Source organism: Copidosoma floridanum, unplaced genomic scaffold (genome assembly GCF_036245765.1).
Source record: "Copidosoma floridanum isolate Cflo_tuat_1 unplaced genomic scaffold, Cflo_Japanese_pri ptg000006l, whole genome shotgun sequence".
NCBI classification, from domain to species: domain Eukaryota; kingdom Metazoa; phylum Arthropoda; class Insecta; order Hymenoptera; family Encyrtidae; genus Copidosoma; species Copidosoma floridanum.
The window spans coordinates 26056335-26079313 of NW_028321883.1; the positions used below are offsets into that span (position 1 = coordinate 26056335).

The window sequence follows — 22979 nt, forward strand, 5'->3', positions numbered from 1 at the left end:
CCAAATCTTTGGAGAGTAAGCGTCGGTGAGTGCCGAGCAGGCAGGCCAACTTGGATGAACTTCAACTGTATATTACGAGGCCTGAGATAGCAACAGAGCCGAAAAAAAATCGCGAAGAGATACCTCTCTCGGGGGTATACGCGAGTGGGGAGAGCTCGGCGTTAAAATGTGTCAAAATCACGTATACGTATGAAAAGGGTATGAGTATACAATTGCGTTTCGCTGTTGGTCGGCGTCTTCGTCGTCGGGTTGGGTTCGGCTGTTAAGTGCACGCCGCACGTTTTAGCACACGCGAGGAGGCGAGGCTCATCGGATCTGCAAATACATATCAGCTGTGTGTACTTCACGGACGAATTGTTTACAGCGAAGTCAACGCCACCTGCTGTGTATCAGCTCAATTAGTTAACAGCAAGCCAACCTTTTTTACTCGGCTATTTTAGAGTTTTCCAATTAAGTTTTTATCAGTATTATGATGATTTATTGAACATATTTTGGAACTCTTGCGTTTTCGGTTGCACTGTTTTTTTCCCATTCATGAGAAAGTGGAAGGGAGGATGAACATACGATATGTTGTTTTTTAAGAGTGCCGGTCATTTTTCCGATGATTCCAATTAACGAAAACCAAAAAACCGAAGATCACAAAACCAAAGTTGTACGTGGAAAGAATAAAAAATGGAATCGGCACAATTAGGTATACATTATACATACGGTACGAGAGAGACAAATGCTAAACAATCTTGGCATTGCAATCGCAAGCTCGTTGCTTACTAATGCATGTATGTATATGTTGCACCTATTAGTAAAAGTATACGTTTGGTGGTGGCGTAACGCTCTCGCATAATCAATCGGCCTATAATCTATGATACTTCAACGAGAGGTTTCGACTTTTTTTTTTTGATGGTGCATACTGTTATTTCGTCAAGTACGAACTATTACTATACTATACGAAGATTGAAATTGAGCGTCATTCTTGGGAATCCCTGCGCTCCACCGATAAAACAACACCCTGCACACATAGTCCGCTCCGCGTTCCGTTCCGAGTTCCACAACGTTTCGTCAGTTGTCACACGTGATATTTTTAATTTTAAATCGAGTGTGATCTAACTCCAGAGAGCTTTTGGTATTCTAATTAAACAGAGAAACATAACTTACAGAGTTAAGATCAACATGACAAACGATTTTTAACGATTACTTTAATTTAGAGACACATAACCTGACAATTGCTTATATGTATTCTACGAAAAAAACCGTAAAAAATGCAAAATTATAATATGTATCGTATACAATTCGAAAGGTATATTCAAAATCCAAGTACAGTAAATTTATTATCATGACATTCAATTCACCACTCGTATTAGACAAGATATGACATTTAAATGATCAACATTGCACGGAGCACCGGGAGAGCAGACAAAAATGACAGCTAGACACATATATAGTATATACGACAGTAGCGCCGTGGACATATGCAAATTTGCGGATGCAGCTCGCATGCTGATATTGCAGATCGCCAGAGGAGAAAAATAATATAAGGAATACAGCTGATATTTTGCACTAACTCTTCACAACCTGTAGACTTTAGTTTGTCTCCGGATGATAAACGATTCGCAATCAATCGCTGCAACGTTGTCATGTTGTCAATATATCGTCGTGGAACGGTTATGTTATTGCAACCGCTTGCGTCCAAAAGCTCGATCGGATAAGCCAACGCAGTTGAGAAAATAAAAGCATATCAAACCCCCGAGGGATAATATATAAATTTATAAATAATCGTACTCGAGCGTGTGCACGTAAGAAGTAGGTATGCAGAGGTGTGGGTAGGGCAGTGTTGGAGTCAGCATAGCACGGGCTACGCGACGTAAATTGAGAATATATCGTCGTCGACGTCGTCATCATGGCTAGCAACATCAGTACTAATAATGGAGGAGGATACAATTTCAAGGTCGTGTTACTGGGGGAGGGCTGCGTTGGCAAGACCTCAGTTGTGCTCAGATACGTCGAGGACAAGTTCAACGACAAGCATATCTCGACCCTTCAGGTGATTATTGTGGCTTTCCGCAGTGTGTACTCTGTTCGGTTTCTTTGCAGCTTTGTTTTTTCACTTTCATTTAGTATTTTTGCACTATCTTATTGTTGGCTGTTTTCTGTAAATTTCATTTGACTAATTTTATTCATTAACAAAAACAATGAATCACAATGTTATTTGTTTTGTTAGAACTTGTGATATGAAAGCATTCAAGATATTTTTTATTAATTACTTTTTCTTGTGATTAACTTTAACGCTCAAACTTGAGTATACAGCTCTCAATATCTTCTTTAAGTTGTTGTAATCAATTTATCTCTGGAATGCAGGCTTAATTTGACAAACAACAATGATTTATGAGTTGTAATTTTCCGTTCTTGTAGGCCTCGTTTTTCAAGAAAAAGCTAAATATCAATGGAAAGAGAATAAATTTAGCAATATGGGATACAGCAGGTCAAGAAAAATTCCATGCACTTGGGCCTATTTATTATCGAATGTCCAATGGGGCTATATTAGTTTATGATATCACAGATGAAGAAACTTTTAAAAAAGTAAGTGATAATGTTGTTGATTCATTTGTGTATTACAATGAATAAGAATAATTGATTATTTTGTAGTACGGTTTACGTGCTCTCTATTAATTCTACGTAATTTAATTTTTTTTTTTTTTTTAAGGTAAAAACTTGGGTAAAAGAATTGAGAAAAATGTTAGGAAGTGATATACGTCTGGTCATAGCAGGAAACAAAGTTGATCTTGAAAAAGAAAGGAATGTCACAGTAGAAGAAGCAGAAGAGTAAGTAAGCCTTAACAATCCCAGACAGAGAAACATACACATTTACTATTTCATGTGATTAAAATTATGCAACCCTGTAGTTGCCAACAACTTAGTCAATTATTGCATAAGAAAATATTTAGTCCAAATCTAGTTTCTTGCTTACTTTAAAGTATTTTTTACTAGCGTAAATACTTATTTTTTTACATTAAAAATATAGAAATAGTTGCATCTCGTCAACTTACAATTTTTTTGATTGTTGATTCATTGAAGAAAAAAAATTTTATTTACAGGTACGCCAAACAAGTGGGTGCAGTGCACTTTCATACGTCCGCTAAGCAAAACTTTAACATTGAAGAAATGTTCCTGGACCTGACGCAACGCATGATGCAACACGCTGATGTTGTCGAACAAAAGTCAACTCTTATGAGAAACAATAGCACCCGGCGAAACGTCGTCGTCGTAGAAGATGAGTCTACCGAACCAGCTCAGCCATCCAAAAGTGGCTGCTGCAGCGGTGGAGGCTCTTAGAATTCGTAAGAATGCTATGTTCTGAAGGCTCTTTCAGACGATTGATGCGAGAAATTTCACAAAGGTTGTAATGCTGTGTATTTAAGTTAAGGAATGCTGTGTTTTCCAGTCTGAAAGTGGCCATAACACTAAATACTAATTTTTCAAGGCACAATTTACTCACCCATGTGCTATTAACATATACGTATTTACTTTGCTTTTTTACACGTAATCTACTAAAGTTACACATATTCGTTGATCAATACAGTTAACTCTCAACCTTTTTATTAAGTGATAAAGACAAGTTAAAAGAGCTTTTTGCCTGTAGATAAATGTAGATTATGTATATAGCGTTACAACCTTAACAACATAAGAAGATTATCGTTGGAAATCGTACTGTGGATCGTTAACTGTTTTTTGTATATAACTTTTAATTATCTTGCTAAAAGTAATACGTGGGATTTCCAGCGCGAGTCAAAATTTTTTTACAATAGAATGCCGAAAGTGTTTTCATGAAATCTAGCTTAAAAAAAGACAGAATAAGCAAGTAGGTAGTAATATCGATTGTTATTATTGTATTTTAGTGGATGTAAAAAAATAATTGACTTGAATTGAATGAATATTTGAGACCAAATTAATGCGAGATGAAAACAAATTAAAAGAACTGAAAAATATTTTTTTTTCTACTTCAATAATGTTATTATACATGTTATTATTTTCATCCAGAGAAAAAAATTATATATTTGATTTATCATGGTTATATCTTCATACATTTTGTATGAAAGTAAAAATATTTCATTAAGTACATACATTTAACATTATATTCCATATGACTTTATTCAGCGAAGTATTATGGGTTAATAGATTAACAAAATTTTACTGCTGCTGCTGAATTGTATATGCTTAGAAATAATGTTTGTCTCTGGAAAAATGTGTAAAGATTTTTTCACTGACTAATGATGGCGGGACTTTATATGCTATAAAAAAGATTCACAAAGTACGTATAGTAAACATTACGAAACATGATAATAATTTCAGTATTTTAACGAAAAAAAAAAAAAAAAAAAAAAAACTTTCGTCACCTTTTTAAATAACATATTACTTAGCTTGAAAACTTTCCAATTATACATTAAATGCATTTATTTTTATCTTAAAATTTTATACTTTTCTCTCGTGCAATAATGTCATTTAATAATAAAATACTAAGTTGTACATATATGTATAAATATATATTGTACTAATGGCTTGTCAAATGTATATATATATACAAACTACTATTGTATGCACGAGATAAATTAAAAAAATTTAGTTACTACTTTTATATCCAAGGAGTAAAAAAGTATCATAGGTTGAAATAATCAAATTCGGCTGTAATTAACAAATTATATACAGATAATATAATACATCATAATATATCTTGCTGAATTAATTTTTCTTCGTGGCTTTAGTTGTACCAATTTGTATGTAATAAAATGCCCGTAAATATTAAATAATATAATACATCGATATAAATCAACTTCCAATCATTACTTTTGCAACTTTACTTTTTACAATAAATGTATTTTTACTGTTATAATGATGCTATGATTAAAATTTTTATATTGATACCTGAATTTCTAGGGATTGATGAAACTTATCAAATTACTTGCAATGTAGTTTTTGTTACTTTTATTCTTACCTGTAATATAAAGAAAATAAAATTAAAAAAAAAAAATATTGCCGTATACACTATTATGTTCTGGAATAATAAACAACACATTGAATCGTTAATAACTTTTTCTGATTTATCACCATTCTCGTAGGTATAGGTAATTCGAGTGATACAGTATGCAGCTATCACAGGTATTATATCAGATTACTATAAAATTTATTTTCTTTATTATTATTCAAACTTACCTGCACAAAAAAATTATATCTTTCAAGAGTTGAAGAAATAAGTACGTTGTTAAAGAAATGTATGAATGTTAAACGATGATTTAATAATATTAACTATTTGAAACAATGTAAAAGTAATATAATAATGTCCTGTGTTAATTTGGTTTTCCGGTAGTTATGTTGATAAATCATGCTAGTGGTAAATTTTTTCGTACAGGCAGTAAAAGTAAGAAACAGTAGATTTAATAAAAATTCTATATATTATGCTCATACACAATTATGTATTTAAAATGAGGAATGGCTATAGTGAATCTGGAAATGTAACTCGCAGATTGAATCGATTCACCTCCGTTAGCGGGTGCATACAAAAAAAATTTGTATTTAGGTGTCGATTTTTGTTGTGTTTCATATTGCGAATGTAGTATTTTTAAGAAACTGACAAATGTTGCTGGCGATCAAGTATCATCATAGGATGTCTACGATTTATTAAAATTCATGTTTGTAGAAGTCTGTTACTCGTGACTTGTGCTCGTACATTTCTTGACGTGATTCATACATGTACTTTCTTTGTTAATTAATTAATCAGTTTTAACGTCTTACCAACTATAATTTTTTTTTTACATCGTTGAATTATATATACAAATTATTATTTATATTACAGAATGTTAATTAATCGAATTATTGATTAAACTGTAGTTTTACAGTTTCAATCCGGGTTTGGACTTGATAAAATTAATTAAGGCAATAGTATAACTTTAATACAAGAACGGAATGTTGTGTTTGTAACTGCAGCAGAAAAAAAAAAAAAAAAATTCTTGATAAAAAATTCCAAAATAGATCAGTTATATTTTACTATTGCGATAGTAAAATCCTGGAGGAATCATCCATTATACTTATAATACCTATGAAGAATTAATTACACAGTTTGAATAATACTACTTTTTACATACAATCGCGTGACGTTTCATTATATCTTTGGTATGTGGTCGTAAATTTCATTCCATGTAAATATACAAACCTCCAAGACTCCATGATGTATTAAGCCTCAATTTATATTGTGAACTAGATGATTTCATTATATTAAACGACGATCGTGGCATCCTACATTGTGCACAATTAGTTTGTTTACAAAAGTTATTTCACTTTTATTTGCTCGTAAACGTTTCACTCTTTACGGCAAGTAGATAAAAATATCGTGTTAAAGCAAGCATTAGATCTGTTAAACGGAAACAGTTTAAAAATTAACAAACGTTATTACAAAATATAAACATCTAATACATCTTTTTTTTTTTTCATCATTAGTAATCACGGGTGTAAGACATTTATAAATATAACAGTACCAACAATACACCACCCTTTCATTGAGGCGTCATCATTGTTGCGTAGTATAATGAAGGGTTTATTTTCATAAGATCACGATAGTCTTTTCTTGATCCGTGGCAACATTTAATTTTTCTGACCCAATCGTACTTTGCTAGGCAATTGAATTTAGTATACTGTAACGATTAAATTTTTTTTTTTTTTTTATCTTAAAAACATAATTGAAAAATCTACTGTTAAGTAGATCAAATTGGTATAAGTTGTCAAAATTCCAAGAGTACGAGGTATCAAGAAAAGTCATCAGAGACCAGAAACTCTGTACAGAAGGCTCGTGTAAGAGCGCGCTTAGGCCCTTTCTTGTAGGCAATTCAACGAGAAATCCTTAAATTATAAATATTTTATCTTGGTCGGTGAACACGTAGTCGACGAATTGGTTGATCGGTCCGATCGCCGACAAGGACAAGCCCCGCGAGGGTGGCGCTCTCACGAGATTTGGACCAAAGACCACTGCGAGATTGCTGGACGTCATTTTGTTTAAATCACATCTGTCCATGACCTGTAAACACAGTAACACGAGTTGAAAAGATACTTGTAACACCGTTAGAATCGAGAACAACAATATTTACCCTGGATAAGAAATGGACGATGTATTTCAAGAGGTGATAATTGTCCTCCGGTAATTTTTCAAGAATCAGAATTTTGACCCGTCTTGGGCGTTCATCTTTCGACAAAGCTGAAAATGACAAACATCGAAATACGTTAAAAACGCGTTAGTTTTTTTACTTATAAAACAATTTGGTAACAAAGAGCTATGATGAAATACTTTGAAATTGTGTGATTTCGTCATACAAGTCGTAAGTCATTAGCGGCTCCTCTAGTTCCCGAAGAAACGTCTTTAAGAGAACGGCAGCTATGTGCGCGTCGCCTTGAAAGTTGACAGGCAATCCTTGATTACACCTGCTCTGTAGCTCTTTAATAACAGCAACGTTGGCCGATCTTCTAAATATGCCTTCGGTCTCGAGTGCTAAATCAATAAAAATGTTTGTAAAAATACAAGACCAGCCAATACTCTTGAGCATTTCCATTCGGTTGAGGAAAAATAGAGCTCTGATTGGAAAAGAAAAAAAAAAATGGGCCATCACGTACCGTCAGGAGTATCGAGAAACTCGACGCACTGCCGCACTATGGGCGGTATGGGATCTCCTCTGTTATTTTCCTTGATGAATTGAAGGCTCGCGCCAAACTGCGTCGTGCTAACTGGAGTCGCGACTGCACTCGACGGCGGACTCGTGGGCAGGTTTTTCTTATTCTTCAACATCAGGTGCTCGTCATGTCTGAGTGCACATAAAATATTTAATGTTAATATATCCGTATAGGTGTAAGGAAAGAAAAAAAAAAAATCTTTGAAAAACTCACTCCAAGACTGGCGGTGGAATGATGAGCTGATCGAGATTGATGTAGTGCGCCAACTCGTCCAGGTAATTGACGTACATCATTTTCCGACCGAATTTAACGCTGAAACACCACCAAAATTGATCATTTACAACACAATTTAGAAAAAAAAAAAAAGGGGGCAGTTGAAAAATCCCGGCGCGCCAAGTAACGTTGCCTACTTAAATAACTCGATAAAACATTTACAGCACACTTGGCACACACGAGAAAGTGGAATAAAACCTCGCTCTTTCTCGCTTCGCCGTGCCCCAATGAATGTATAAATCATAACACTCATAACATGTACAAATCATCACAATCATAACGACGAACCTTATGGCCGGCTTGAACAACTGCCAGACTATCCTGATGAAGTTGGTCGGGTGCACGAGGTAGAGGGCCTTGAGGTTCTTCTTGTACTTGCGGTCAAAGGCCTTGTAGGCCTGCCACAGCCAAGACAGGGGGGGCTTGTTCTTCGAGGTGAGCCCGTGGTGGAAGTAAACGAGACTGTAGTCCTGCTCGACGAAGGTGTCGAGGGTGTGGGTGAGGTAGCGCAGGAGCTTGGCGTGATTGAAGGCCTCCTTGCCCACCGGGGGCAGCTTGCACGCCGACACGACTATCACCTTCCGGCCGGCACTGTCGTCGCCCACCACCTCGACTATACCCAGCCGCGCTATGTCGTTGTAGTCCTCCTCGTCGGCCAACGGCTCCTTGTCCAACGCCGCCAGATCGTCGGCTATAAATTCACCCGATGGTAAGGTTTTTCTTTATCGTTGCCGATCAATTAACGCAACGTATAATGCATACGTACGGGTTTCGATGACGGGAGCGTCGACCAGGGCCTCCTCGAAGTTCTCCTCTATGGTGCCGTCGCTCACCGGGCTCTCCAGGTAACCGTCGATCCCCGAGCCTATCACTCCCACGGCCAAGTCTAGCTTCTCCTCCAGCAGCTCGACAGCTGAAATTTCGTCTGTTTACAAAATTTGGGTTATCTCATTTACACACACCGCACCACATTATAATATACTTGATTGTTTTATGGATGACAGACATTTTTAAGTAACGTTGATAAAGAAAAAAAGTAAAAAAACGGAACAATCGCGCGCGCGTGCCAACACGCATATAAGTACGGGAGACACTGCATAATATGAATGCACATGGGCGCGTCGTATGGTCGAGAAGTTCCGCGCCGAGCCGCCCATCGCGTATATACTTAATATTATATTGTTGTAACGCGTGCACACCGTATACAAAGCGCGAGAGCTAACGAGTATGCGATGGTACAGCATATATATATATATTGTGCTCTCAAGCGATTTCATAAGGAAGAAGGAATGTGCGCGCATACAAGTGCGGAATGCGTATATGTGTGTATATAAAAAAAGAGGGGACGCACATGTGGTGGACGTGGCTTGCAATTCCGTATCGTCGAACTCCAAGTTTGGCTCGTAGTCGTGGAAATCCGACAAGCTCGGGTATGGATCCTCGCCTTCGTTGTTTACTGGAACATACAAATATGTTTCACGTGCGCCGTGGCGATTGACATTTCATGGTTGTGCGTTTTCGTGAATTGTAGAATAAGTGTAGCTGTGCAGGTTTTTTTGAAGGGAGGCTTATTGTTTGGGGCTTTGGAAGCTCGAATCGGTACAAATCGTAAGAAAGGAAGAGGGTAGTATCCGCGTATACGTTTAAAACTCTAATTCACCGAACAAATGTTTATTCGGGCGCAATCGGCACAGAGTGTTTACCATAAAAAGCATACGTCACTCGCTATACACCCAACGGAGTACATTATTTGTTGCATTTATATGTATATTTATGTATCGTATAATATGTGTCTCACTCTGCAGGGCAGTCCTTATCGCCGAGCAATTGAGAAACAACCCGTGCAAAAAGTGAATCATCATGACACTGTGGGGTGCAAACGATCCATACGTTAATTAATTAATACATATTATCGTACCAAACGCAGCAACCACATCAGCACAGCGCGTTTTTGTCCTTCACAACCGAACTCTTTGGGACCGTCGAAAAAAATCGGCAAGCGACGAAGATCGTCACCGCAAACGGTCACCTTCTCGCCGACAGTTTTTTTTGTCTCCACCAGCTCCTCGCGAACCCTCCGCTTCCACGAACCGGTATAAAAGTTTGTCAAGCGGAAGAGAGAGAGAGAAAAAATCACTTCGCGTTGCGGCGGCGGGGGGAAATCCGAAAGCGCGCTCGCGAAAAGTACACCTAAAAAAAATCGCTTCATTGTATCGTACAGGTTTAAGTGCGAGCGAGTATATCATTGTGCATACGTATGTACAAGATCGCGTGATACGCGTGGGCCCCGTGCTTCTACCCAAGTAATGCACGCGTGAGCAAGGATGGAGGAGGGGTGGGGTGGAAATCGGCACGCACCTTGTCTTTTTCACACTCCGTGAGCCGTACAAGTTCGTATAAGTATTGTACAACGACCAAAGGGTGGAAGGAAAACGGAGCACCGGCAGTGGTGATTGATGGTGACCGATCGACCGCCCGGTCGATCGATGATTGTGACGAGAGGTCGGGGAAAGAGGGAGAGACGGTCCGAGGCTCGCATTTTAAGCGAGGGGCGTGTGCGCGCACGTAAACTTTGCATGCGTGGGGTGAGACAGGCATAATATTATATATACACGCAGCGAAAAAAAAAAAAGAAAAAAAGAAAAAGAATCGCACTTGCCGATCACTCGCTCGCATGTATATGTATATAGGTATACCTATAAGCTTCGGCAGCTCACTGTTTTGCCTTCCGGTTGGACACTTTTTGTTGCGTGCATGCACGTTGGTGTATTATAATACGCGTGTGTAGTTCGTACGGGGAGTGTAGGAGGAGGCGATCGGCACGTTCGTCAGTTCCTTCCCGATACGTGGGCGTAATGTGGTATGTATGTACGTACATGTGTATGTGCTTAAGAAAGAAAGGGGGAAAAACTGAGGTACTCTGCCTTATTTGCGCTTGTATGTCCGTTTGTTCATGGGATGCTCGTGAAAAATTTTTAACTGATTCTATACACATTTACATCCACGGGGGCAGTGTACGGAAACAGCGAATAATTGAATGATTCAAGGATTTTATTTTCTTCGATTCGGTATATTTTGCATATATTATACTTACTCATTTTGGGCAAATAACTCTTCGCGAGACCATTTGTTGTGTGTTGTCGCGATTGCGTTTCACTTTCGTTTGCCGGCACGTACATAGAGTGCGTCTGAAAATCGGAGCTTTACCCAAAAACCGGTTTAGATTTAGTGCGGCAACTTTTTTTCTCTCTTTTTTTTTTGATCGAGTATGGCCGGCTAAGTAGGATAGATCGGTATGCTGCTCCTATATACACAACACACGCAACTGTTGGATTTTAAATTTTATTCGAGAACTCTTTGGCACGGGCTAATTTTTTTTTTTTTTGAGAGACAACTTTATAATTATGTACAAATAACGTACGCAATTTTCAAGGCGATAAGTAAACGCTACCGAGATTGTAGATAAAAAGAGCCGAATGTGAAATCGAAGGAGGCGTGTTTCGAGCTCACGTATTTTTTTTTCTTTCTTCGACTCCGTACATGTGTAAGACATAAATATTAGACACCCTCGTTGCGCACGGTGTAAACAACACTTTCGAATCATTCGTGGCATGAAAATGATACACCTATTTACAACGGGATGATATGGAAAAAAAAAAAAAAAAAAAAAAAAAATACTGATCCAAACGCTTACGATTACTCATTGCCCATTCAGGTATTAGGTGTACGGATGGGAGGTGAGTCACGATACTACAATCAAACGGGAAGTCACAACTCCTTGTTATGTTACAAAAAAAAAAACGAATCATTATCACGCTTATAGGTATGTATATATCCTGTATTACATTGTATCGTTTTACGCTTCGCTGCGATTACCGCGTGTGTATACAAATATTTAACTTGGATAATCGCATTTAAGATTACGTGCATGTCCGATGACTCGAGGAGTTTTATGAAAATTCTAGCAGCGAAAAAACGGCCGATAAACGAAAATAAACGACCCGATGTTAATTTTCTCAGGTGCAAGGTTCGTTAGCCAAGCAAAAGGGAAAAGATGTGTTTGTAAAAGTACGCAATCATCGGAAAGTAATTCGCCCAAGGCGTAATATTATACAATTCTCGGATCTATATATAGCTGTATTTTCACCTGTGTGTACGTGTACTTTTTGTCGGTAATGTGCTTATAATGCGCGCGCTACACTCGAGAGAGAGAGAGAGAGAGGCCGAGCGATTAAAATTGATTTTCGCGTTAAACCATATAACATGTAGGTTGTATATACCTGAGATTAGGCGTCAAGTAGTGGCCCGGAAATATACATATAGATAGATATACTACTGGTACCTATATATTGTTTCGAAAGCGGCGCAATAATTGACGAGGGGAGTATTACGGCTCTCGAAATCCGCAGACACGAAAGCAATAAAAATATTACTACTATTCTTTTTGTACATTTGGTTGCTCGGTTCTCGCGTTTGCGATTATCGCGATTACCATAAAAGTGGCTGGGAAACTTTTGGAAATTTCCCTATTCTTTTGTCTTTGGTAGCGTGTACTCCTTTTCTCTCTCGCGCTTCAATCAAACGTCAATTATTAATTGGAATCTCGCCTGTAGAGTTGATGTGTAGGTACATCGGTGGTGTTAAACATTTTTCTTCTGTTGTAATGCGCTGATTATAATAAAAAAAATAAAAAATAAAAAAAAATCACTTACATTAAAGGCTGATGCAATTATATTGTAAAGTAGTGGGTGATCACCAGAGAAAGGAGATAAGTTGAGCATAAAGCACCTATAGGCATGTGTATATCGTGATTTCTCTCTGCTGCAGATTATCATAAATTATTACAAAACTAGTCTCAGATAATTTTTTTTTTTTTTTATTCTCATTGTTGTAGTACCCACTACCAATGCAATTGAGAGTTGTGTATGCAAATTGAATTCTTTCCCTGCAGCCGTGCGCGTTGCATGATCAAACTTTTGAGCGCAACATTAATAATTACATTCTCCGAATTCAATGTAACTTTCACGTTTTATTTGAAATTCCAGATAGTCTAATTAAATACAAGTACTTCCGTGTTTTGAAAATGCGGCAAACAGTTTGTAATGTATGGTTTCTTAAAAAAAACAAAAAAAAATTGTAACTCAAGAGAAAATGTTACGTCACAGAAGTTTACACAAATTATTAAATCACTTCATTGGTACATACGCGTTACTCGACACATGCGAGTGTCCATACGTAAATAAATAAATCGATATGCCTAGGTAATTCAATGTGTAAAGTATAAAGGAAAATCATAAAAGTACTATGCTGTCTAGGTTACTGGGCCATCTCCTTCAATTTTTCATCTCACACGCGCTTAAGTGCAACCGACATCTCCGTACGTTTAAATATTTAATTCAAGCCACGATTTGTTTTCTCTCTCTCTTCCACCCAAAATAGCCTTTTAATCATATGTCCGAGAATTTGTAGAAAAAAACAGCCAATAACTGCGAAATCAGCAGAAAAAAAAAAAAAAAAGACTCGTACGCTGCAGCATCATCACATCTCCGGACGCACATCTACACGACACTTGAATATTCAAACAAGCCTGCCTATGCATATACTGCCGTTCGTTTATCTCACACACGCACATATATATTATTACACCCACTCGCCTCTTTCCAACAAACAATTGTCCATTAAGCGTTACAAACACACCATACGTGCGATACCTACATGCTCTGATGTGAGTAAGGGTACACGGGTTTTTTTTAATCACTCGTGTGTGGAGCTTTTAGCAAACCAGCTGTTATTACATCGCTTGGAACAGATGAGTCCCGCGAAACAAGTGATTATGTATGTATCTACTCTCGTTCTGCGAATCGTCTTGCTCCGAAATGATCTAGCGCACCCATACCGTCCACACCTTGTGTATAATGTGGATGCATGTATATGTATAGCTGTAACAGCTGAGCTTCCGACACGGACAAAAAAAAAAAAAAAGATCACGCTCGAGCGCGATGTCAACGAAAAAACCATCAAGGAAAGAAAAAACGACACGAAAGAAAGCGAGAACTCCAAGGCTGATTGCCGAAATGCATGCGAGCTCTCGGAGCATGAAAAATATATAGGTGAGCGTGGCCTAAGTACCTATACTTATATTTAGGCCACGAAAAAGGAACGAGGATCGGATATTACATTGTATTGGGCTCGCCTGTCAATTTGTATACGTAGGTGTGTACATGTATTGTATATATGTATACTGTACCTACGCACACTCTTGTACCTACCTGTCAAAACTTTCGCGGGACTGAGCGTAGGTTGGTAGTCGGCTTCCATTTCTCAAAAGGAGTGCCCAGGCTCTTACTTCCTTCCGATCCTCTTGGGTAATGTATTTACTCCCTCTGTATCCTTTGGGTGTAATTCTTTTTGCACTTGTCCGTTCAAAATATAGATAAGATATATATCCGCGGGATGAGTACACGCGCGCACGCACACACACACACACTTTTTATATAAACACACACACGCGCGCGCACAATCACTAAAAGTAAACAATAGAGGAGTAGCAGAAGCAAATAGCTCACACTCCCGGTGAAGCAGCAGCTGCTGATGATGGTGCTGCAGGACACTCTTCGTTTTCGTTGTTGTTGTTGTTGTTGTTGTTGTTGTTGTTCTGCGTAACTGAAGAATACGACAACGACAACGGCACCGTCATGATTGCGTGCACACGGGCGCCGTCGTGCTCCCCCGTTTTATTTTCTTGGATTATATATCATACGGTGTTAAAAACATATATAATTATGATAAAATAAAAAAAAAACCGCACCAATGCCCTTTCCTGTACGTTATTGTTTGATTATAGGATAACGACCGTGGTGTTGTTCATAGGGCGTACTTCCGTAGGATAGTTATACGTATAGACGTACGACGACGACGACGACGACACCCTCGTAGGATGTTTTATTACTTACAAGACGACGTGCGACAGTGATAATAATTCACCAACCAACAGGGGCCTGTGTTGGCCTGGTGTCAGTTGTGTCACCCACCGACACAGTCGAACAGTAGTAGGTATTATATATATATATATAGGTATTTATTGAAACACTCCGATTTCCGATAAGAGCCAAGTTAGTATGTATAGGAGGGATCAGTATCAGTAGTCAACTCCCTTTTTCTTACGCAGCTATTGTACGTACAACGTACAACGAACTACTGTCGTCGACTCGATCCTACATAAAAGAAAACTACAGACTCCCGCGACGATGTCGAGACGACTATAATCAGAGATATGCTTTTACAACCCGCGGTGTTATATACAAATGCAACTGCAGTGGGTACGCTTTGTACAACATACTTACGACGCGGGACGCGGGGGCCCCACTATGTGGGTGCGTGAGTGTATATATGGAAACGGAATCGGAGTCAGTCGACTACTGGACTACTGGAGAATCGGAGCCGAGTCAACCGGCTGTGGCTTTAACTGAAAAGATCAATGCTCGTGTGCGTGTATATCTGTGGGTATATACATGCATAGTCGTATATGTACGAATGATAAATGGTAGCGCGCAGAGTTGGCGAGCTTCGATTCGTTGTTCGCGGTGAACTTCGCGCAGCTAAGTATTTTTGGAAGAAAGACCGCGGTGACAGTCAACCATTCGAGTCACGGTACGTTTCGTTTGATCCGTACTTTAACGTTATATTTTTAATGTTTTGCTGTTGATTTGAGCCTTCATGATTTGAAAACGATGTCATAGAAAAGTGGATGAACGATTTGATTGTGTAAACAGCAGGTTTCAATACCAAGTGGCTTGTGAAAATAGGATGTTGGCGTGTCGGTTTGAAGTTTGCCGGATGAATAAAAATTTATTGATGTCAGACGCAACCCGCAACAACACCACCACCACCCCCCACTATCAACAGCAACTACAGCAGACGGTGTAGCTCAAATTTACTGATAAGGCTTATAACACACAAGTATATAATCAATCATCCATGTTTTAAAGAAAAAAAATTGACATAGGTAGACACGTTTATATTTTTCTGCAAATAACAATCGTATATTTCTCGAACCGTAAATCGACCTTCAAGAATATCTCATCTTGAGTCAATATATTGTTCAAACGAAATTTACATACACTTACAAATTTTGGAACTTACCTCTTTTTATAAAGAAATTCTTAATAACATAGTGACACGCTGTACCTTATTGTGTGTTATCACACGCGAGTCAGCATTTACGTAAGACAATGTGATAGGAAATCGTTAATTTGGAAGTATCAGGACGTTAAAGCAAAAAAGCGAATTAATTTCAAAATGAGGTTATACATTTGTATTTTCTAAAGTATAAAAAACAAATGTACGTGTTAGGATAGTAATTCGTAATTATCCGTAAGATGTGAACAAAAATCGCTCCGAGTTAATTTTTCTTTGAAAGAAGGCAAATCGATACTTACATCTGGGCGTAGATACGTTATCGCTCGTCGTCACGTTAAAAGAAAGCTGTGATTACATGGGAGACGTCTGAGATTGGACTGAAATATTATTATACTGTTCAACGATGTCTTTCTTAAAAAATGTTATTTATTGGTTGCTCGAGGTGGCTGCATTTTTTGCGACATGTTACCTATTTCTCTTGTGTCTCTATCCGCTGATGATTCTGATGGTTGTGAAATTGTTGATTACAAAGAGGCATGAGCCAGAGAAGAAGGACAAAAACGAGGTGACATTAGGAATTTTTCATCCCTACTGCAATGCCGGTGCTGGAGGTGAGAGGGTTCTCTGGGCTGTTGTCAAAGCACTCCAGACTAACTATGATAATGTACACATTTTTATTTATACTGGGGATGTGGAGCACGACAGGGAGAAAATTATTAGTAATGTTGAAAAAGTTTTTGACTTCAAGCTGAAAAAGGACAATATTAGCATTGTTTATTTGCATAGGAGAAAATGGGTGGAGGCAAAGATGTATCCGGTTTGCACTTTGCTTGGACAGGCCATAGGATCGATCTGGCTTGGCATGGAGGCTCTAGCACTTTTCAAGCCTGATGTTTACATTGATACCATGGGCTATGCATTTACCTATCCGCTGTTTAAGTACGTCGGAGGCTGCAAAGTTGCATCCTATACTCATTATCCCATGATTTCCACGGACATGCTAAGCCTGGTGTCTCAAAGGTCAACTACTTACAACAACAGACATCTTATTGCGAGAAATTCAATTCTTACCCACTTGAAGCTTGGATATTACAGAGGAATTGCTTTTTTGTATGGACTAGCTGGCAAGACTGCTGATATTGTTATGGTTAATTCTTCGTGGACCAAGGATCATATTAACTCCATTTGGAAGTGCCCTCAAAGGACTCACCTTTTGTACCCACCCTGCGATGTAGAAAAGCTTGTACAGTTACCTCTTATAAGCGATGAAACAAAGAATAAGGAAATTCGACTTGTTTCTGTTAGTCAATTTAGACCAGAGAAAAATCATGCTCTTATGATAGAGGTGATGAATAAAATAAAATCTTCAATTAATGAAGAAACTTGGCCAAAAGTGCATTTGATACTGGTAGGTTCTTGTCGCAATGAAGATGATGAATCATATGTACGAAAGTTAAAAGATTTAGTTACATTATTAAATATAAAAGATAACGTCCAATTTAAAATGAACATTCCGTATGATCAGCTAATTTCCGAAATGCAGCAAGGCACCATTGGTATTCACGCCATGTGGAATGAACACTTTGGAATAAGTGTTGTCGATGCTTTGGCTGCTGGACTCATTATGGTAGCCCATGCCTCTGGAGGACCAAAAGCTGATATCATTGATACAAGAGATAAAACAAGAAACGGTTACTTAGCTAAAAAAGTTGATGAGTATGCTAAAACAATAGTTTCCATTATAAACATGAGTACTGAAGAGAAAAATACAATCAGGAGTGCTGCTAGAAAATCTGTTGTCAGATTCTCAACCAAAGGCTTTGAGCAGGAGTTTACAAAAATTGTAGAATCACTTTTCAAGTTGAAGCAAAGATAGTGCATTTCTTATAAAGTCTATATTAAAATAAATTGAATTTATAAATAAATTTTATACATCTTAAATGTTCACATAGTTGATATTATTTTTGAGCAGAAAATAAAAACAAAAATTCTTATGCAAATTTTTTATTTCAACCTTATAAAAATATATTTCAATCATTCCTTTTAAAAATTTTTTTCTTTCAATTGAGCATTAAATGCTTTATAAATTTTTATGAAACTTCAACTAGTAAATAACAATTAAGATTGTTAAAATATTACAATAAAACATCATCTTTACAAATCCTAATATCACGTAAGGTTTAGTATACACCATTTTTTACCGGGTCGTTTAAATTTGTCCTCTATAAGCTGGTATTACATACTCGTCCGTCAAACTTTGTTGCACCCTTGGAAGTTGGGAAACTTTCAAATTTTCCAAACTTGTTTTTCCTCTACGTGAACTTACACGTTTAGTGACCTGTTTGGTCCACTCCTGAATTTCAATGGGAGCGTGTTCTTTTATTACATTACAGATGTCCTGTATGAACCACGTACCTGAAATATTAAAAAAAAATTTTTTATTTTTAAATTTTATCATTTTCTCAAGTATTTCAAAAGTCAATTTTACCCCTCTCTTCATCTCTCCAAGCTGAAAAATCAACTATTGTTGCTTGAAATAATAGAAAATGATTGTGATAAATAGGACTTTGAGATGGACCATCTGGAACAAGTCCTGCAGATTCATGAGTATTTTCGATGCTATCTATTATACCTATAAAATTAAATTTGTTTTAATTATTATGTAATTAAACTTTTATTTTGTTGCTTGGATTTGATTTTTACCCAATTGTTTGCCTTGACATGCTTGTAGTATAACGCATTTTAACATGTTCTTGAAATTTTTACAGCACAACTTTTCTTCTATAGTTTTGATCAAAACAACTTTGTTGTCCGAAAAAAGCACCTCACCTGAAATTCATATTATTAGTAATAATACTGCTTGTCTTGACTTCTGTTTTTTTTCAACTTATGGTACCTTCATATCCGTGACTTAATATGCACATAAAAATGCAACCATAATCTTCATTTATGGACTCATTCAAATGATCGAAAAGGTCCATCATTTCCTCTTTTGTTAAATCATGAAATGATTCAACTTCAAAGCCACATCCCTCGAATGTGTCCTTTAAATTTTCAGAATCTTTTAGAGAACCAATTCTGGGTTTCCCCTGTTCAAAAATGTTTTTAGTATTTTGTACAATTGTAACACTTAAAGCAAGTGTAAAATTATACCTTCAATTTCCCCTCATTAAAATTGGTGATGTTGATGATGACACAAAATTTTTTGTGATCCTCATTCCATTTTGAATTTTTTTTAGAGGACGGGCTGTTTCGAATCTGTACAGAGTTAGTACTATCAGATTTCTGATTAGTCCACCCACAGCTATTTTTACTAGTTGGTATTTCCCATGATTCAAAATTTAAATCAGTTCTCAAGTTACACAGACATCCTGTGATCTTGAGGTTTTCAATAAAATTCTCCATTTTTGGATTCTCTGGAATCATACAAATCAAGACATGTACATTATTTTTGTTTTCAGAAAAACAGTGTGGTATGGCAGTCTTGGGGTTTACTTTCATCAATTATAAAGTACTGTTTTTCAAGCCAGTGGAGCATGTAAAGCTCCAAACATGCGCTCTCCTTTTCTATTTTTATAGGCACAGATTCATCAATTTTTTTTATTAATTTTGTTGTTTCACTTTTTGTTAGTTCATTGCACAAAAAATATAAACTTTTTATCACACGATTCAACCTGTGGGAAACATTGTGTATGGCTACACTAAACTCTTTTTCCATTGCATCAATTTCTGTTTTATTGAATCCTAGTTTCAGTAAAATATTGATGCTTCCTGTAATTAACAGGATCTCTAATAATTTTTCCATCCAGTCCCTTTCTCTGTGCAACCCAAGAAATACCGCGCAAGCATCCTTATTCAGTAATTGTATGGTTTTCGAGACGTTCGTCTCCATAGTTGTAAATAAAAAAATTATAGAAATGATTTCGTTATCTTCTAAATCGTTCACTATTTGATGTAATTGTTCTTTCCGAATTCTATCTTGAAAACAATATCTTTTCAATGCTTGTGGTGGCGATGCCACAGCATCATCAGCTAAAGCCATGGTTCCTCTCGAGTAATTTGTAAACCATCTAAAAATAATGCAACTAGTTGATTTTTTATCGTTAGTCTGAAGAAAATTTCGAAAAATGTTTACCCAGCTTACACAAATTTAATATTTCAACACATTCTAATGCATCACATTTGTTTACTAATCTACAGGTTATAGATTAATGTTTCCTCGTTTGCACATTCTTTACAGGTACTTTGTTTTCATTTTTACTTTCCAGATTTGTATAATAATATACATGAAACGAACACTATTACAACATAAATTAAATTTAAATAACAAAAAAATCACCCTGTCACTTAGAAACTACATATCCTAATGATTTTGGATGGAGGATGGAGCTGTTTATACTGTGTATTACCCAGTGTAATCTGCATCTGATACGTATGTGAACTGTATACAGTTATACCTATACATACACGTCATTATCAGTAATCAGCTAGTGCATGGGATTTTTTCTAGAAATGTCTAGATATTTGCGGCATATGCACTTACGTATATATAACCATCCTGCAAAATTATGATAAAGGATCTAAAATAGCTAACAATACTGATAATGTAAGGAGCTAAAATAAAAAATAAAATTTTTTTCAAGCACCGATTGTTTTAATTATCAAAATTAATTTTTTATAAAAATAATTCATGTATAATATATCCAAGCATGTAAAATTTTTTTTTCAAACAGGAAAGGGAGAAAAACATGCAACCGAATATATTTTCATAGAAAAGCATTTATTAAAATTAGCTCAGTGGTAGGCAACATAAATAAAACGTTTGGCTATCATCGACAGTTACATTTAGTCACACTTGAATTATACAGATTTTACAATTATATTGTGACTGTACTTTCACCGTCAATTATGTACATTATCAAATAGAGATTTTTTTTACGTGTCTCTCTATAATCGATACAAATCATTTATAAATAATATTTACATATGTGTGAGCACACATTTTCCATTTTATTTTCATACAATCAATCGAAATCAGAATCGTATTACGTATTACACATTGACCTAACATTGATTATAACTTGTTAAATATTATTTAGAGCTTCCGTTGAAACGATTTTTTTTTTTTTTTTCATTGGACTGAACATATTTGATTCTTACAATCCCACGGAAAAAATACAAGAATGAATTATCGTGACTTTCATTCTTTCGACTAGGTGTTTAATTAACTATATAAATTACATTATATCACGAGACGACGGGATACATCGTTCGTTGTAAAACGAGAACAATCGATCCGTTGATGATTCATATTTTAATTTCATGTATTATTTATTTCCACTTGGTTACAGCGCCTTCAAAATAAAGTTAAAAAATAAATTGACAATTTATTAAACTAGTTATTTAATAACAGTTATTAGCACTGTTAGCCATGATAATTGATTTGAGTTCACTTATTGGTAGGCGTATCGGACTCACGGTTGAATTTTCGGATTATCACTGCTTAGTTTTTCAAAAGTAATTCTATTATTCATAGACCGAAATAAATGGCAGTGTATATTTCATTGGTTTTATTTCATTTGAAGAATTTTGTCAAAACTAAAGAGAAACTTGGCATAGTGTTATTCGTGGTGAAAGTGTCGAAGGTCTTAATTTCTCGTGATTAAAATTATTTAAATATTAAAATAGTTTCGTTTTATTTTTTTTCAATTTACCTTTATAAAAATTGTTGCATACATTTTAAAATCAAATCCACTTGTGTTTCACGCATTTCAATTTATTAAACCAAAGCTTCTCTTGAATTCTCGACGAATAAATTCATTTTTTCCTTCTAACTTTACATGATTTATTTTTTTTATGTATTTTTCTAACAATTATTATCAATTCATCATATTTTCTGAAGTAGTTGTCATTCAGGTAAAAAATGACTTTACAGTGACTTACATCTTAATTACACTTCTACAACAATCAATATCTCGATATCTATGTTATTCTCAAAATAACTCTACCAGTCTCTTTTCTTTAGCAAACATAAAAAATATACTTTTCGCTCTCTTTTTCTACTCAAATCACCTCTCGCTGAATATACATTATTCCTCATTTTTTACATTGATCATAAAAAATATGGTTTTTCTCTCTCTAAACTTTTTTCGCTTCATACCCTAAAAAACCGCATTATGGTGTACAATGATTGTATAGTTTTAACGGCCGTAATAAAATTCTACTCCATCTCAAGAGTATATCCCTTTGATTTTCATTATCAACGTCTTCAGTGTTATTATTCACTAAAATAGTACCATTTGTGTTCGGCGTGACTCCCGAAAACGCATACATTGATTCATCATTGAAACTTAAAGTTACGAACGTTAAAAAATTCGATTATTGAATAGACCAGTACTCAATAAAAAAAAAGAAAAAAAAAGTTCCTCCCCTTACACATACGTATTGCAAAATAAAAAAAAAAGATAATCATTTGCGTATAAAAAAAATTACTACGCGCAAAACCATCCTCCTTTTTTTCTCTTGGACAAAAAAACAATAATTGAAATAAAAAAGCTCGCCAAAAGGATGAGTTGCGTATTGCATATGTTTTTCTTCTCACTTGCAGTCTCTCTTTCGTTAATTATGATAATTATTCAGGCTCGTAAAGTCGCAGCAGCGAAGTCGCGCTAATCTTGTTGGCCAATACTGCTTGGTATACTAGACGGAATACTTTGGGCCGCGTTTGTTCACAGGCGTCAACCTCAGGCCCTTAGACAGCATTTGAGCCTCAATGTCTTTGTCCTCGTCTTGATATCTGAAATGATATTATATGGAAGTTGGATTTTTTTCAGCCCAATATTGTTGAAAGCAAAAATACAATT

General features: G+C 36.3%; 5 protein-coding genes across 9 annotated transcripts in view; 2 read left to right on the plus strand and 3 right to left on the minus strand.

Annotated features, from left to right (window-relative positions):
* Nucleotides 1-1524: 1524 nt before the first annotated feature.
* Rab21 (RAS oncogene family member Rab21) lies at nt 1525-4324 on the plus strand. Of its 2 annotated transcripts, none has more exons than XM_089598689.1 (4): nt 1525-2047; nt 2407-2574; nt 2699-2817; nt 3090-4324. In XM_089598689.1, the coding sequence occupies exons 1-4, from the start codon at nt 1895-1897 to the stop codon at nt 3325-3327; spliced, it is 678 nt and encodes a 225-aa protein (XP_089454815.1). In that variant the 5' UTR covers nt 1525-1894; the 3' UTR covers nt 3328-4324. The 2 variants fall into 2 exon arrangements, with proteins under 2 accessions (XP_089454815.1, XP_014218899.2); XM_014363413.2 differs by having other exon boundaries at nt 1525-2038.
* Nucleotides 4325-5322: 998 nt separating this feature from the next.
* On the minus strand, nt 5323-15419 carry RhoGAP68F (Rho GTPase activating protein at 68F). Of its 4 annotated transcripts, none has more exons than XM_089598690.1 (10): nt 14247-15419; nt 10037-10042; nt 9329-9433; nt 8744-8902; nt 8266-8668; nt 7918-8016; nt 7648-7835; nt 7325-7525; nt 7128-7234; nt 5323-7057 (listed from the first exon to the last, which is right to left on the minus strand). In XM_089598690.1, the coding sequence occupies exons 1-10, from the start codon at nt 14293-14295 to the stop codon at nt 6884-6886; spliced, it is 1491 nt and encodes a 496-aa protein (XP_089454816.1). In that variant the 5' UTR covers nt 14296-15419; the 3' UTR covers nt 5323-6883. The 4 variants fall into 4 exon arrangements, with proteins under 4 accessions (XP_089454816.1, XP_089454817.1, XP_014218891.2 ...); XM_089598691.1 differs by lacking the exon at nt 10037-10042 and adding an exon at nt 13760-13762 and having other exon boundaries at nt 8744-8890; nt 14247-15418; XM_014363405.2 differs by lacking the exon at nt 10037-10042 and having other exon boundaries at nt 14247-14718; nt 15321-15417.
* A 518-nt stretch (nt 15420-15937) lies between these two features.
* Alg11 (ALG11 alpha-1,2-mannosyltransferase) lies at nt 15938-18110 on the plus strand. Its single transcript, XM_014363346.2, has one exon. It carries the CDS (start codon nt 16520-16522, stop codon nt 17990-17992), a length of 1473 nt encoding a protein of 490 aa, XP_014218832.2. The 5' UTR covers nt 15938-16519; the 3' UTR covers nt 17993-18110.
* Nucleotides 18111-18174: 64 nt separating this feature from the next.
* Nucleotides 18175-20485, minus strand: Dredd (Caspase-8 Dredd). Its single transcript, XM_014363347.3, has 7 exons — nt 20261-20485; nt 19612-20186; nt 19270-19532; nt 19013-19205; nt 18820-18945; nt 18605-18748; nt 18175-18531 (listed from the first exon to the last, which is right to left on the minus strand). The coding sequence occupies exons 2-7, from the start codon at nt 20156-20158 to the stop codon at nt 18326-18328; spliced, it is 1479 nt and encodes a 492-aa protein (XP_014218833.3). The 5' UTR covers nt 20159-20186; nt 20261-20485; the 3' UTR covers nt 18175-18325.
* A 394-nt stretch (nt 20486-20879) lies between these two features.
* Nucleotides 20880-22979, minus strand: part of Mical (Molecule interacting with CasL) — a 62569-nt gene continuing 60469 nt past the window's right edge. The window contains exon 30 of the mRNA XM_089598589.1: nt 20880-22912. Within this exon, the coding sequence (XP_089454715.1) occupies nt 22816-22912 (97 nt within the window). The 3' untranslated portion in view covers nt 20880-22815. The remainder of the gene's footprint in view (nt 22913-22979) is intronic.